This window comes from Bicyclus anynana, chromosome Z (genome assembly GCF_947172395.1).
Source record: "Bicyclus anynana chromosome Z, ilBicAnyn1.1, whole genome shotgun sequence".
NCBI lineage: Eukaryota > Metazoa > Arthropoda > Insecta > Lepidoptera > Nymphalidae > Bicyclus > Bicyclus anynana.
In genome coordinates, this window is record NC_069110.1 from 3,879,213 (window position 1) to 3,893,973 (window position 14,761).

The window sequence follows — 14,761 nt, forward strand, 5'->3', positions numbered from 1 at the left end:
GTCCGAGCAAATCAATGTCTTTTCCGCACTAGCATATAACCTGCTTTCATCATTATCACTATGTTACCAATTTACTACAGGACTAGGCCTCTTTCCCGATAATAAGAGGGGATATGGAGCTTAGACCCACCACAGTACTCCAATGTGAGTTGGGGGCTTGAAAATTTCATAAGTATAAGTATACGTATAAGTTTACGTTCCCTGTAAACCCTAGTTGGTGAGGTCATGTTCCCTGCATACATTAGTAGGTGAACCCGGTCAAGATTCGCTTTAACTCATTCCCTACCCCTATCCTAATCTACCCCTACCCTGTCCTAGGCTTTAGGGGTTTCAAAATTAGATAGTAGCTGACTCTAAGGCTTCTGCATATATCCAAGAACATAAGCACGACTTCGCGCATATGTAAGTACTTAGGTAGAATAGATTGTAAAAATATCCATATAGTTTAATAAAAATATGATATTGTAAATCAGATATACTCTATTATTAAATAGTTGAGTCTTATTGGTTTTCTCAATAAAAAAAACCATAAACCAAAAAATTTCTATTAATTAGAAAAATGTGGCGTTTCGTACAATAGTCTGAGAAGTGAGTGTATCTACCACTCGCTCGCGCTTTCTCAGTACTCTGCACGCACGGTCGAGATATTCCCGAAAAGTGGGACTGAGACTGTCCCGCGCGAGACATTTAATTTTGATTTAAAAATTAGCAACTGGCAACGCTGCCTACAACCCACAGATTAATGAAAAATCTCTATTCTGTGCAACAACCATATAAAATTAATCAGACCGAAACACAGACACTACATAGAAATATTAAGGCTGTATTATTTATTTGGATTGTTACCCTATGTCTCTCGCTAATGATGTAGCTTTCCATTGATAAAATAAAATATAAAATCAGTTCAATGGCGTGAAAGCGTAACAAATAAAAAAACACACATTCTAGGTATATTATAAATTGATTATTTTCACGTACTGTGGTTACCATAAAAAAGTCAGTTACTTTTAATTCTGAGTAGGTACTTCGACATTTAGGATTTTTTGTCAAACACACCTTAATCCAGTTATGAATAGTCGATTGTATATAAAAAAAAGAAAATTTTGAACAAATTTTATTTCAATAAAGTAAAGGTACAATTTACACAAAACAAATTTACAAAATGCAAACACCAGCCCACAAACTACGTTTACATATACGATAGTGCATATTAATAACAACACATATATACGAGAATACCTACAAGTTTATAGGTACAAGTGTATAGGAATACCTACAATAATTATTATTTTTATAAAGATAATGCTTTATATACCCGAGGTTATAATAAATTGACGAAGGATTAACAATTTACATTTTACTTTGTGAATATATTTTGAGATTTGCAATTTATTTGCCAACCTGGCTGATTGCTGTTGAGTTGAAAATGTTTGAATTAGGTTTGCTTTTTAGTGCCATTTCATATTTAAAGTGAAATCGTTCGACTAAATTAGTTTTGAAGAAAATCCGCTACCAGACCTTAAATTTGCAGCTAACATTGTGTTTTATACAAAGCCCGAGTGTACACTAAAATGTATCGACACAATAAAATCATGTTTATTTTCGGGGAAGATTTATGGATAAAAAATTCCCTGCACACTCTAGTAGGTGAGGTCATGTTCCCTGCATACTTTAGTAGGTGAAATCATATTCCCTGCAAACCCTAGTAGGTGAGGTCATATTCCCTGCATACTTTAGTATGTGATATCATGTTCCCTGCAAACCCTAGTAGGGAGGTCATGTTTCCTGCATACTCTAATAGGTGAAGTCATGTTCCCTGCAAACTCTAGTAGGTGAGGTCATGTTCCCTGCATAATGAGTAGGTGAAGTCAAGACAACAATGGTTACATGGTTAAACAAACACAAATAATAATCATTATTTGTGACCAAAAGTGTTCATTTACATATTAAACTACAGGTGTTTTGATATTACAAATGGACCAGATAATTCCGTAAACACATATAATGGATCAATAAATACTTAAGATAAGTACTAAATAATAATATAAATAGGTACAAATTAATATTTAAATAGTGCTGGAAAGTTTGATTAGAAATGCTTGTTATTAATTATAAGCTTGCAAAAAAGGTCATTTCTAAAATCAGAAAACAATCCTGTTGTAATTTTAAACAGTAAGATTTTCCTGGTTTGCCGATAAAATCATTGCTTATTATCTGGCGGATTGAAAAACTCCCAGTGGTGGTGGTGTATCGTTCGACTATCGCTCAAACCGAACATAATTAATCCTGCAATCAAAACAAGGAATATGACCATTGCCATTTGAACGTCCCTTTTATCTTCTGTTCCGCTTATGTAGGACATAAATATATTGAAAATATTTCTAAAAGTTCTACTAATAGAATTTTGACATACACGAAGAAATTGGGCTCCCGCTTCAGTTATGGATGGTTCGTGGGCTCTAGCCTGTGGTGGCATTCGTCTTGGTGAGGGTCTAGGCTTGTTTTCGTCTGAACTCGATCCACTGAGTGGAAGTGCTGGTTTCCTTTTCGTACGTCGTGTTGGAGGTGGTGGCGTTTGAGTTGGCTCGTGAAACTCACCCACATGCCTTTCCCTGAGCGATCTAGCTTGTTGTAATGGAGTTGATGATATCGCTATGTCCTGTAGATACGAGTACAATAGAGGCGATAAATCTGGCGGTGGGGGTCGTTGTGGTGGCACAATAATATCTTCAACAGTTTCAGGTTGTATGTTCTGTGGTACAATTTTAATTTCAGATGGCGGAGTTTCGGTTTGTGTTTCTTCTTCTCTACTTATTGGTCTTTGCATTTCCACCACTTCGACCGTCTGAATTATTGGCTGGCTTACTTCGACTGACTGTGATAGAGGAGTGGCAGTGCTTGTTGATATTTCAGCAAACTTTTTGACAATTTCGTCAATAACTGATTGTGAAAATTCAATACCGCTTACTGAAATATGTCCAGATTTAGAATCTAACTCGTTCACATTTAATGTCATACCTTCGATATCAGATACCAGAATTTTTGTTGCCTGCAACTCTGAAACATTTAATCGACCTACATCTAAGTCTCTAACTTGAAGTCTTTGTGTTATTAAATTATCAAGTCGTACGTCCTTAGAAGAGTCAGAAACTCTTTTCAGTGCACGGTCGTCCTCTGTAATGGAAACATTACTTGAATCTGCAGTTTGTGAAATTTTTAGGACAGATTTAGGAAGTGGTGGTACATCTGGTATCTGAGATTCATCAATATCAATATGTTTTACTGTTAATGAGGCTTCGGTTAATATTTCATCTTTTTCATTTATTTTTGTCGGACTTGATACACGTTTTTCCACCAAAATTACCGCTGGTGAGGTTCGCCCTAGGCTTTGCTTAGAATAATCGGATATTTTAGGATCTGACATTTTTAGTGACTTCTCCGATCTTGAAATCGAACGTGAAGGGCGACGTGGCTGAGTGGTTTTTTCATGGACTTTGCCCAATATAGATTCTTCGTCGATAATGTCTCGTAATGAGCTGGTCATAGATATATCAAGATTTTCATCAAGGGCTAAATCAAAGTCAATATCTTCTGGTAATGGGTCTGTTTGAGTTGAAACTTCAATTTCAACAATGTCTTGCGGTTCAGTTTCATCAGTACTGAATAACTGTGTCTCTGATTTAGATTTATATTGATCTATTACATCATCTGACTTTTTACGTCTAGGGCCTCTTGGTGGCCGCGGTGGAGGTGGTAAGGGTCGATCTTTCATTTTACTTACAACTGCACCAGATTGTAGGTCTTTATGTACCTCTTCAAATGGAGGTTCATCTATTTCATCGTACTGCGTTGCATTGAGAGAATCTTTTCTAAAACTGTTTAAAGCTATAAGACTTGTTGAAGATTTCTTTCTCGGCGGCCGACTAGGCAAGACAGCCTTACTGCCTGATACTGTATAATATTTACGTTCAGAACTATTACTTTTGCGTCTTGCAGGTGGCGTTTTACTTGTAGATCTTCTAGTCGTTTTACCAGACATGTAACTTTTATCGACTGTAGCATAACCAGGGCTTTCTTGACGTGTACTAGTTTCTGATTTGATGTCTTCAGTAATTGGTATTTGTGTGTCAAGGATTAATGATTCGGCGCCATGTGAAGTTCGGTCATCGTCACAAAAAGATGTTGTTCGAGAGCTCCTTGATCGGTTACGTCTTGGAGGTACTGGACTTTGTTCGGCAATTGACATATTTGTTTGAGGAACAATATACTCGTGTTCAGTTCTATATACGATGATCTGTAAATATAGAGAAATTTATAAAAAAAATCAATTTTAAGTTGCTAACTTTATAAGTATGTTTTCATTATTGTGTTAGCAATTACTTTATAGACAGATTATTACTGTGATAAAAGAACAAACTCAAACGACATTGAATGTAACTATATGTAATTATTGTTCACATTTTATATAATAGCATCTATCATCTAAGTAACTGATTGACTGGAATATTTCACTTTATGTTTTAACTGGGTCAACAATCAAATGATGGCGGGCGTCTAAAAATACAATTCACGGATCGTCCAAAAGTATATCTATCCATTGGACATTTGCCAGTCCCAATTGCCTCAGTTGAATTTATCTTCACTCGAATATTATGAGAGTCGAGAACACGGATTTAAGTAGCGTAGCTTATGCTGCTTGCTGTGCTTTATGTTCTGTGGCCAAAAACTTTTAATGTTTTAAGTGACTGTACATAATTATATGAAAATGCGGAATACGGAACTTTTAAAAAGCGCTGAGTATGCAAATATCATAGAACCGCGACACTTAATATTATTTAGCTTGCTGCAATGCATAGCTAAAAATACAGCCAACATACAAGCATACATAGGGTTAATAATACAAAATCCTCATTTTTTGAAATTCATTATACACTGATTTATTTTAATTATTTATAATATTATGTATAATTTGTACATGTACTTACATCTTCATTTTGGTCATTGGGTGACTGCCACATCTCTGGTACAATGAAGCTATTAAAATCGTTCAGTGAAGAATGTTTGTTGTCTTTTTTTATTGACTTTTTCTTCCTTTTTGGTGGCATTGGAAGAGTTTTTGATTGAATCGTAAGACCATCTGGATATTCTATAACATCATCATTTGCATATTCATGTATTGACTGAAGATCCGTTGTTGGCTTTAAATCAAAATCAATAGCTGAACTGCTAAAATCGATTGTTTTATCAGCAAAATTCATTTTATTGGCATCTAGTTCATCTCGTGAAAGTACTAAATCTACCTCGCTAAACTGCATGCTGGCATTGATACTGTCATCGATATATTTAATCGATTCAGTTTCTTTCTTCTTTCGTTTAGCTCTAGAGGGTCTTACAGGTGGGAATGTGTAGTATCCATCATCTCTTTCATTTATATCCTCGGTCGAATACCTCATAATGTCACTATCATCGATTATAAGTTCGGAATCGGCTTCTGGCTCTAGTTCGTTGACATACATGTTTTTTATTCCCTCAGAGCTCCCCATGACAGCAAGAACATTTTTGGGAATATTAAATGCTTGTCGTATTTCATCGCTTAAGTATTCCCGAACTTGAATATTTTCGCGAGAAATTCCTCTCGGTCGTACAAAAAATTCGTCGTTATTTAATTCGTTTATATGTGTGAATTCTTGATTAGACGGTGATACATTTGCTTGTTCATCATCGTTGAGGTTTTCTTGAGTTTCCTCCTCATCTACGTATTGATCCATTTTATCAAAGTCATATGTTGTACTAAATTGCTCCCTCCCTTCACTTTCATTCCCATAATTAACGTCTTTATCAACAATACCATACTCTCGTGGTTGTTCTCGCGTATCAAGTGTAAATGTAGATGGATCATCTTGATTACTTTTTTTCACCCTAGTAAAAGTAAATACTGGTGGTGGTGTGTCTTCTCTATTTAAAATAGGAGAAGAAGAGGTTTTCGTTAAAGGAGGTTTTTTCTTTCTACCAAATAGTCTTGGATACGTTTTTGTTTCAAATTCTACAGATGCCACATTTTGTAAGTCGGATGTAGAATCTGACCTTTTACTTTCAGCTCGCTGTTCTTTTTTTCGACCAATACTAGGAAAATTAATTTTTGGCCGTTCAGGCATCTTAAATTTAGGAAATTCTCCAAACTTGGGTCGATCTGGTAAACTGAATTTTTTACGGTCCCCAAACGATAACTTTTCAGATATATTAATTTTTTTGAATTTAGGTCTTTCTGGCAAACTGAATTTTCTTTTTTCTGGAACGGAATTCTTTGTGCGTTCTGGCATCTTAAACTTAGGCCTTTCAGGTAAACTAAATTGTTTATTTCTAATGTTATGTAATTTAGCTTTAAGTTTTCCGGCTTGTGATTTTAATTTGCCTGTTCCTTCTTTAATCCGTTGTTGTATTTTATTTTCAGTGCCGTCAGAATTTTTGTTTCGACTACTTCGTTTTAAAGGCAAATTTTCCAATGCAGATGAATCCTCAACTTGACTTGTACTAACCTCACATTCAGTTCGCGATGCACTTGAAGGTGTGTTTACAAAATACCTTTCTTCGATATCTTTTTGTAATGCTTCAGCATTCATTAAACTCTCGTTTTTTTCTTCGATTGCATGACCTTTCTCATCGTCATCAATGTGATCTTCTTCGTCAGATGTGTGTTGTAAACATTTCCGTTCTAAAGATGTTGTACTAGATAACTCGTCTTCAGTTTTAACCATGGTTGGTTTACTGTCAATACTTGGTGAGGTATAAATTATGTTAGGAGGCGGCTTTTCTATTATTTCATATTCGTGATCACTGAAAAAGGAAATAATTATAAACGATTTGGCTTTTATTAGAAATAAATTTAAATATTTGAACTGACTATCACTTTCGCATATTATTTCGAAATAATTATATTCGCACTGCAATGTGATTTACGAGTAATAAAAATATAAATGGATAAAATCGCAAAAGTTTGAGTTTAATTTTAAATACACTCACACAAGTTTCGCGATTCACAATTAGGCCAACGGTTGGCGCTCGTTTTAGCCGCAGCATTCACCGGGCTAAATACGATGAAATGGTTCCAGAATTTTGCCAGCTTTAATTTTAGTAGTAAAATATGAAAGAGTTTTACATGAATATTCTATTAACACAAGCATTCCTAACAGTGTGACTTACCTCACACTCGAAATTACATTGCTAGCTCGCGATGTTGGTCTAGTACCGACTGGATTTACTCTTTCCGGCAATAAGGAGTCGCATTGAAAAAATTGACATGCACACCGTACTTCCGGTGTATATAACTGTACACTTCCTTCTCTCGTTGGTCGTACAGGCTTTTCTAACGGAGTCCCACCTTCGGATGTCCATCGACGGAGTTTACTCATAACTATTATTCAACCAAAAGTCCCTACACCCGACACATGTTTATTTAAGATTTAACGTTTAAATCTTTTTTTTTAATATTTTACGCACGGACATTAATTGTCATTGTAAGAGTCTGTTTCAAAAGACCGCCAGATAATGAACTAATCACTAGCGCGAAAGCAACCGCGAGCACTGATCACTGATGACAATTTTAAAGAGCTTACTCAATGTACAGGAAGACGTATCGTTCAGGGCTATATTTATCGGACATATATTACAAGCTAGCGCGTTCGCTTTGCAGTTGAAACTCAAATGAAAAGCCATTATTACGCATGACAATACAACTTCTTTAACACATAATAATTAACTTTGTCAAATATAATAAAAATATAATACCTGTTGGGTCTAGACCAATCATGATCAGTGGATTCCGCATTTGTATATTTCCGTTCAGTATCACGAGGACTCGGGCTTGGTGATGTCTCGATAGGTATGGTTGTAGATTGTTCGATACTATTATCGTCATTAATAATTTCTGTAATGGTTATGTTAGGAGAGTCATCACATTTTCGACTGTCATCCTTTTGATTTTGAAATAGTTCTTCTATTTTCGGCTCTTCTGGGTCCATCTCTTCATCCAGGAGCATAGCTTCCCTATTTATGTCATCTTTTTTATACAATTTTTCCATTATATGTTCGTCAGCTTTTAAAGATGAATTATCATCCGTTACTAAACTTGGATCTTGAGATGCATTAGATTTTTTTTCTGCAATACTATCGTTTTCTTTATTGCTATTATTTTTATCATTATATTGTTTATTTAAATCTGTTGCATATTGTAAGGATTTATCTATGTTGGTGTCCTTCGGTTCGTCAATATCTTCATATACATGATCTTTTTTTCTCCTTAGTAGTGGCGAGTCAACACTCATAGTTTTACTCATCTCATCTGAATCACCTAACCTAATTGCACCAAATTTTTGCCTTCGGACTGCTCCAGGTGAATTTTTTAACTGTCTGATTTCTTGAACCTTTTCATTTTTTTTGCGTTTTGACGTTGGTGATTTATCATTTTCAGTTTTATCTAACTTATGTAATGTTTTATCGGCTAAGTGTTTAATCTTATTTACCAGTGGATGGCAACACTTAGTTTTTTCTCGTGTTTCAGAAGCACCTATATACTGTGGTTCAGGCATACGTCGCTTCAATATGCTTTTTGGAGAAACACTTTTAGGAGTTGCAGCTGGAGCCTCTAAGTGTGCACTAGGTTGACTTTCAGGTGTCTTGGGTGCTTGTGAACTGGCTGTTTTATTTAAAATATCGTCATCAGAATCTAAAGAAATTTCTTTAGAAAAATTTGGTATATGAACTCCTTCGTCTTCACCTTCTTCGCCATGCTTTCTACTGCTCCCTGGAGATGAGTCTAGATTAAGTATTTTTTGGCCACCTCTATCCACAGGTGAATGAGTTCGGGATTTTGAAAACTCCCGCGACATGCTTCTTCTAGGAGTCGTTTCCCGGATTATATCTTCAGCGGTGATCTCACCTTCTATAGGCACTTTCAATAGATGCGTCCAAGGATAACCACCTGCCTCACGATCTCTTTTCAAATCTTCCCATTGATAGTCCTTTTTCGGCTCTGGTGTTAAATTTATTTCGTTATCTGGTGACAATTCAGATTCCATATGTTTAGTCGGTATACATTAATTTGTAACAAATAAACATTAGTACGTGCCAGTTTTCATAACGCCCATACTTTCCACTTTCGTTTGTTTATATCCTATTTTCACTTGGACCCAACGAAATGTCACCGCCCAACTAAGAACACAACATATCGTTTCGAGAGGAGCTTCTGCTACTGAAAACACGTTATTTTTGCGTGGGTTTGTGTGAAAATAGGTGTGAATACGTTGTATAATATTATGATCACTGGTTTACGGATTATTTTTGACTAGTTACGTGGAATTACCTTGAAGCGTTTTGAAAACATTACTCGCGTCCTTGTACCGCCATACCTTAATTTATTGTTTTTATTTACAATTAACACTATGTAGTTTTTTTTTGTATTAGAAAACGATAAGCGATCGTTACAAAATCTCCGTTCAACTGGTTGCCCTGTCGTGATCCGAGCCAATGTGCTAAAAATAAAATCGAGCATGAATTTATTTTTGGTAACCTTTTCGCGTCATCAGCGAAAGTCCAAGGCAACTTTTATTTGAAATCAATGCAAATTAAATTATGGGATGGTAATTGCATACTAAAACTATTTTTCCTGTAATATACAACCTCTAATCAACAAAGGAGAGGTGATTATACACTGTACTTTGAAAGGCGTCCAAATTGCTTTTGAAATAGCAGAGTTAAATAGCTATTAGGTAGGTATTACGTATATACACTTTGGCGTGGCTGCGTGATATTGTTATTGGTATTTATTTGTTCATTTCTTTCGAGTACCTAGGTACCTACATGAAATATTAGGTACCGGCTTTTTTATTTTATTCTTTACAAGTTAGCCCTCGACTAATATCACCCGATGATTAGTGATAATACATTCTAAGATGGAAGCAGGCAAACTTGTTAGGAGGAGGATGAAAATCCACACCCCTTTTGGTTTCTACACGATATCGTACCGGAACGCTAAATTGTTTGGCGGTACGTCTTTGTCAATAGTCACGGCCGAAGCATCCCACCAGCCAGACCTGGACCAATTAAGAAAACATCAAACGGCCCAGCCGGGGATCTAAATCCGTCTTGTAAATCCACCGCGCATACCAATGCGCCACGGAGGCCGTAGGACCAGGCTTCCCTCCTCACATAAAAGGGGATATTGAGTTTATGATCACCACGCTGCTCCAATGTGGGTTAGCGGAATTATAATTATTTAAAAGAAAATAAAATAATTCACTAACAACAGGGTGGAGTAACACTATCAACTTTCAAACTCTGCATTGAAGAATTCTAGAAAGAAAGAAAAGCTCATTATTTCATCGGTCGATCCAGGCTACGAACTCAGGACCTCGTGTTCCAAAGCCACATGCTAACTAACCACTAGACTAAGGGGGCAGAATTAGGTACTGACATTGCTTACAAATATACATATTTCACTAAGGTACTTACTCTAATATAAGTTTAAAGTATTTAATTATACTACGTGATACGGAGAACATGATAGCCCAGTGGATATGACCTCTGCCTTCGATGGTCGAATGCCTCCGGGTTCGAATCCGGTTCGGGTCATGCACCTCTAACTTTTCAGTTGTGTGCATTTTAAGAAATTAAATATCACGTGTCTCACGCTGAGTATATAAGAGGAAGTCTGAAGGTGGCGCCAGTGACAGAAAAATTGAGGAGTAGAAGGTTAGCTTTGTATGGACATGTAATGCGTAGGGAGGAAAGTCATATTACTAGAAAAATGTTGAATGTGTAAGTGGAAGAACATAAGAGGAGAGGAAGGCCAAAGAAGAGATGGTTGGATTGTGTGAAAGAGGACATGTGTGTAAAAGGAGTGGATGATGAGTTGACGAGTAATAGAGACGAATGGAAAAGATTGACATATTTTTCCGACCCCACTTAAGTGGGATAAGGGTAAGGAGATGATGATGTGTCTCACGCTGGCCCAATGCGGATTGGCAGACTTCACAAACGCAGATAATTAGAAATATTCTGTTATGCAAGTTTCCTCACGATGTTTTCCCTTCACCGTTTGACATGTAATTTCTTAATTAAAATGCACACAACTGTAAAGTTGGAGGTGCATGCCCCGGACCTTTTGCGGCATAGATGGAAGTATAATTTTTACGTTAACTTCACATCTTCAAGGGACTGTAGACATGAATTTGTTGTGTTAATTTCAATTCGATACCTACAAGCGTTCCTGAGATGAACAGTGGTGAAAGAATGGACCACAACGTCATTATAATAGGGTTAATTTTATTATATTCAAGGTTCTTAACCCTAAATCTTGGTTATCAGTACAAGGTTTTAATAGTATGTCAGTCGAGGCTCCTAACGAATGGACCGATTTAGAGTATACTGAAGGTCCTTGAAGTTGTTTGAACGTTCCAGACCAAATAGCAGAAGCAAAGTTTTACTTATGCGTTATTGATATTAAAAAAATTCAGGCGTATGTTGCGAACATTTTGAATTGTTTTGTAATCGACTTCAACTTCGTCATTTATTAAACAATTTTGAAAATTCTTTTTTTTGTTTGAAAGAGTATAGAGAAAGAGTAATTTTGTGTTAAAATCAAAATTAGTAATATACTTAGATACGTCTTTGAAGTGGGTTCCATTTTTATGTTAAAAAGATGTTATTAATCTGTTTGTTTGTTTACGTTAATCGACAGAAGTATCTACTCTGATTGTTACAGGGAGTTTAGTTTAGCAGAGCTTTACTTCAGAAAAAACCAAAGGAATTTTTGCATAAATTCACCGTGCGGATGCCAAGTCTCTTTTGTGGCGCAGAGTAAACCCCCGTCCCGTTACTTATGAATCGAGCGATGATATTACTTTATCAAAAAAAGTTTTCTCCAACGTTTTACGATATTTCTAATTTACCTTTAATTTGTCCACAACGGGGACAAGCCAAAATCGTTGGCCATACACCCTGAGTTTTACGATATTTTTAATACTTATGATTGGTTTGTATGTCCGTTTTCTTGTTTGTTAAGCTTGATGGTAACAGAAAAAATCTAATACAAACGAAATCTAATCCGAAATCTAATACGAAAAATAATAGAACTTCAAATGTTACTTCGCCGCTTTGGTACACCGGCGAACATTATGCCCTAGAATAGGAATAAATAAATGTATTTTTATTCAAGAAAAATACTTTTATTAAGCAAATGAATTAACCAGATCTGCATACACTTTTATACGGGGCTGTAACTGGGTTTTTGGGCCGACGTTGTATGGGCCAATAAAGGAGAATTCCTTTATATAGGTATAAATTACATTATATCTCTAGTTTAATCGGTAATTATTTATTTTAAAATTGTAACACATATTTGCTGCTTATTTTAGTTCAGCCCATTTGAATGTATTCAAAAAATTCAAAATTCAAAATCACTCAGCGGGCGATGGAGCGAGCTATGCTTGGGGTGTCTCTGCATGATCGAATCAGAAGCAAGAGTCGCGAAGCTGAAGTGGCAAAGGGCAGGCTACATAGTTCGAAGAGTCGATGGACGTTGTTGTACCAAGGTGCTGAAATGGCGACCCGCACCGGAAAGCGCAGTGTTGGTTGACGCCCCATTTCGTTGTTTGGAAGTCCATGCAAGAGGCCTATGTCCAGCAGTGGACGTCCATCGGCTGATAATGATGATGATATAATTACATTAGCTGTGACGTCTGCACCGTGTATTACGCTTGTATGAAGTGCACAGCATATGTTGAGCTGTACACCCTTTCTTTTTTAGGGTTACAGACAGACATGCTGTCATAAGGGTAGGGTAGAAGAAGAAGAAGAAGAAATATACTTTATTGTACATTAAAAACAAAAATAAACAATAACTTATAATAACACTTAGAAACTAATGTACAAATGGCGGTCTTATCGCTAAAGAGCGATCTCTTCCAGACAACCACTGTGGAAGAGAAAAAAAAAACGTAAGCACCGATTCGGGTATACGCACACAAAAAATAAGAAAAGTTAAGTAATTTAAATACATAAATATTAAGCAATAATACATAATAATAATACATAGACTATACTTAACTACATCATACATATATACAAAGAAATACATATATACATACATACATACATACATACATACATACATACATACATACATACACACATACATACATACATACATACATGAAAACCTGCAAAACATAAAAACAAGACGGCATCTAAGGGAAGACAAAAGAAAAATAAATAAACAAAATAATTCAAAAATAATAATAAATAAACATAATACACATACAAGCGTAATTTGGATTAATAAGTTAAATTAAAAGATCAGGGAGGAAAAAAGTGCATGTTTACCAGCCGTTTGAAAGAGGTTAGAGATTGGGCACGCCGAATGTCTAAGGGCAATGAATTCCAGAGCCGAGCAGCTTTAACAGAAAAGGATTTAGAATAGAAGGAAGTATTATGGGAAGGAATTTTTAAGATTAGGTTGTCTTCAGAGCGAAGGGAGCGACAGTGAGTATCACTTAGAAAGCTAAAACGCTCTTTTAAATAAATCGGAGTCGTAGGATTAAACAGGACATTATACAAAAAAGACAGAATGTGAGTATTCCTGCGAAGGCGGATCGAGGGCCACTTGAGTTTTTCGCGAAATTCGGAAACATGGTCATATTTGCGAAGTCCAAATATGAATCTTATACAAACATTCTGAATGCGCTCAAGTTTATCCAGTAATTCTTCACTCAAATTTAGATAACAAGTGTCCGCGTAATCGAGAATTGGTAACAGGAGAGATTGTGCAAGCGCAATTTTAGTAGATAAAGGAAGGAAGTTTCGTAACCTACGAAGCGACCCCACGGATGCAAACACCTTCCCACTTACTCTGCTTACCTGAGGGGCCCAAGTGAAATACTTGTCAAAAGTAACTCCGAGATTTTTAACCGTGTCACTAAATGGCACACGCGTTCCATCAAAGATTACGTATGGAATATTATCCCAGTCAATACGTGCAACCAAACTGTGACTGCCTATAATAATAACTTGGGTTTTAGACGGATTGACTTTAAGGCCATAAGCCTTACTCCATTGCACTATACAATCTAAATCTTTATTTATGGCATCTATTGCATTGGGTAAATCAGCCAGTTTGGACTGAGCATATATTTGGAGATCATCTGCATACAGGTGATAGAGCGAGGTAAGTTGAAGAGTAATAGAACTTATAAAAAGAGAAAAAAGAAGAGGAGACAACACGCCACCTTGCGGTACGCCGGCAGAAATTGTGTACCAATCAGACACAGAGTCATTGACTCGCACACGCTGCCGACGTCCGAACAAGTAACTATGAAACCAGTCAATCACATTAGGAGATATGTTGAGAGAAGCTAGTTTGGCTAGTAGAAGTTCGAAATCGACATTATTAAATGCATTGCTGAAATCTAGTAAGGCCAACACTGTGACACACTGATTGTCCATATTAAAACGAATATCTTCGGTAATTTTTACTAATGCAGTAGTCGTACTATGACCAGTGCGGAAACCAGATTGAAAAGGATTTAAAAGATTCTGTCGGGTTAGGAAAAGGCTTAATTGACGATGGACTAAACGCTCAAAAACTTTCGAAAGGAATGGGAGGATGGAAATAGGCCTATAGTCAGAAAAGCAGGAAGGATTTAATTTTTTGGGTAGTGGAATGACTTGAGCATCCTTCCAAGAGGAAGGAAAACTCCCGGAAGACATG

At 36.3% G+C, this 14,761-nt stretch overlaps 1 protein-coding gene across 2 annotated transcripts; it reads right to left on the reverse strand.

Annotated features, from left to right (window-relative positions):
- Positions 1–1,099: 1,099 nt before the first annotated feature.
- Positions 1,100–9,510, reverse strand: LOC112042885 (uncharacterized). Of its 2 annotated transcripts, XM_024078072.2 has the most exons (4): positions 9,359–9,510; positions 7,786–9,052; positions 4,986–6,834; positions 1,100–4,294 (listed from the first exon to the last, which is right to left on the reverse strand). In XM_024078072.2, the coding sequence occupies exons 2-4, from the start codon at positions 8,883–8,885 to the stop codon at positions 2,201–2,203; spliced, it is 5,043 nt and encodes a 1,680-aa protein (XP_023933840.2). In that variant the 5' UTR covers positions 8,886–9,052; positions 9,359–9,510; the 3' UTR covers positions 1,100–2,200. The 2 variants fall into 2 exon arrangements, with proteins under 2 accessions (XP_023933840.2, XP_023933839.2); XM_024078071.2 differs by having other exon boundaries at positions 7,786–9,507.
- Between the last annotated feature and the right edge of the window lie 5,251 nt (positions 9,511–14,761).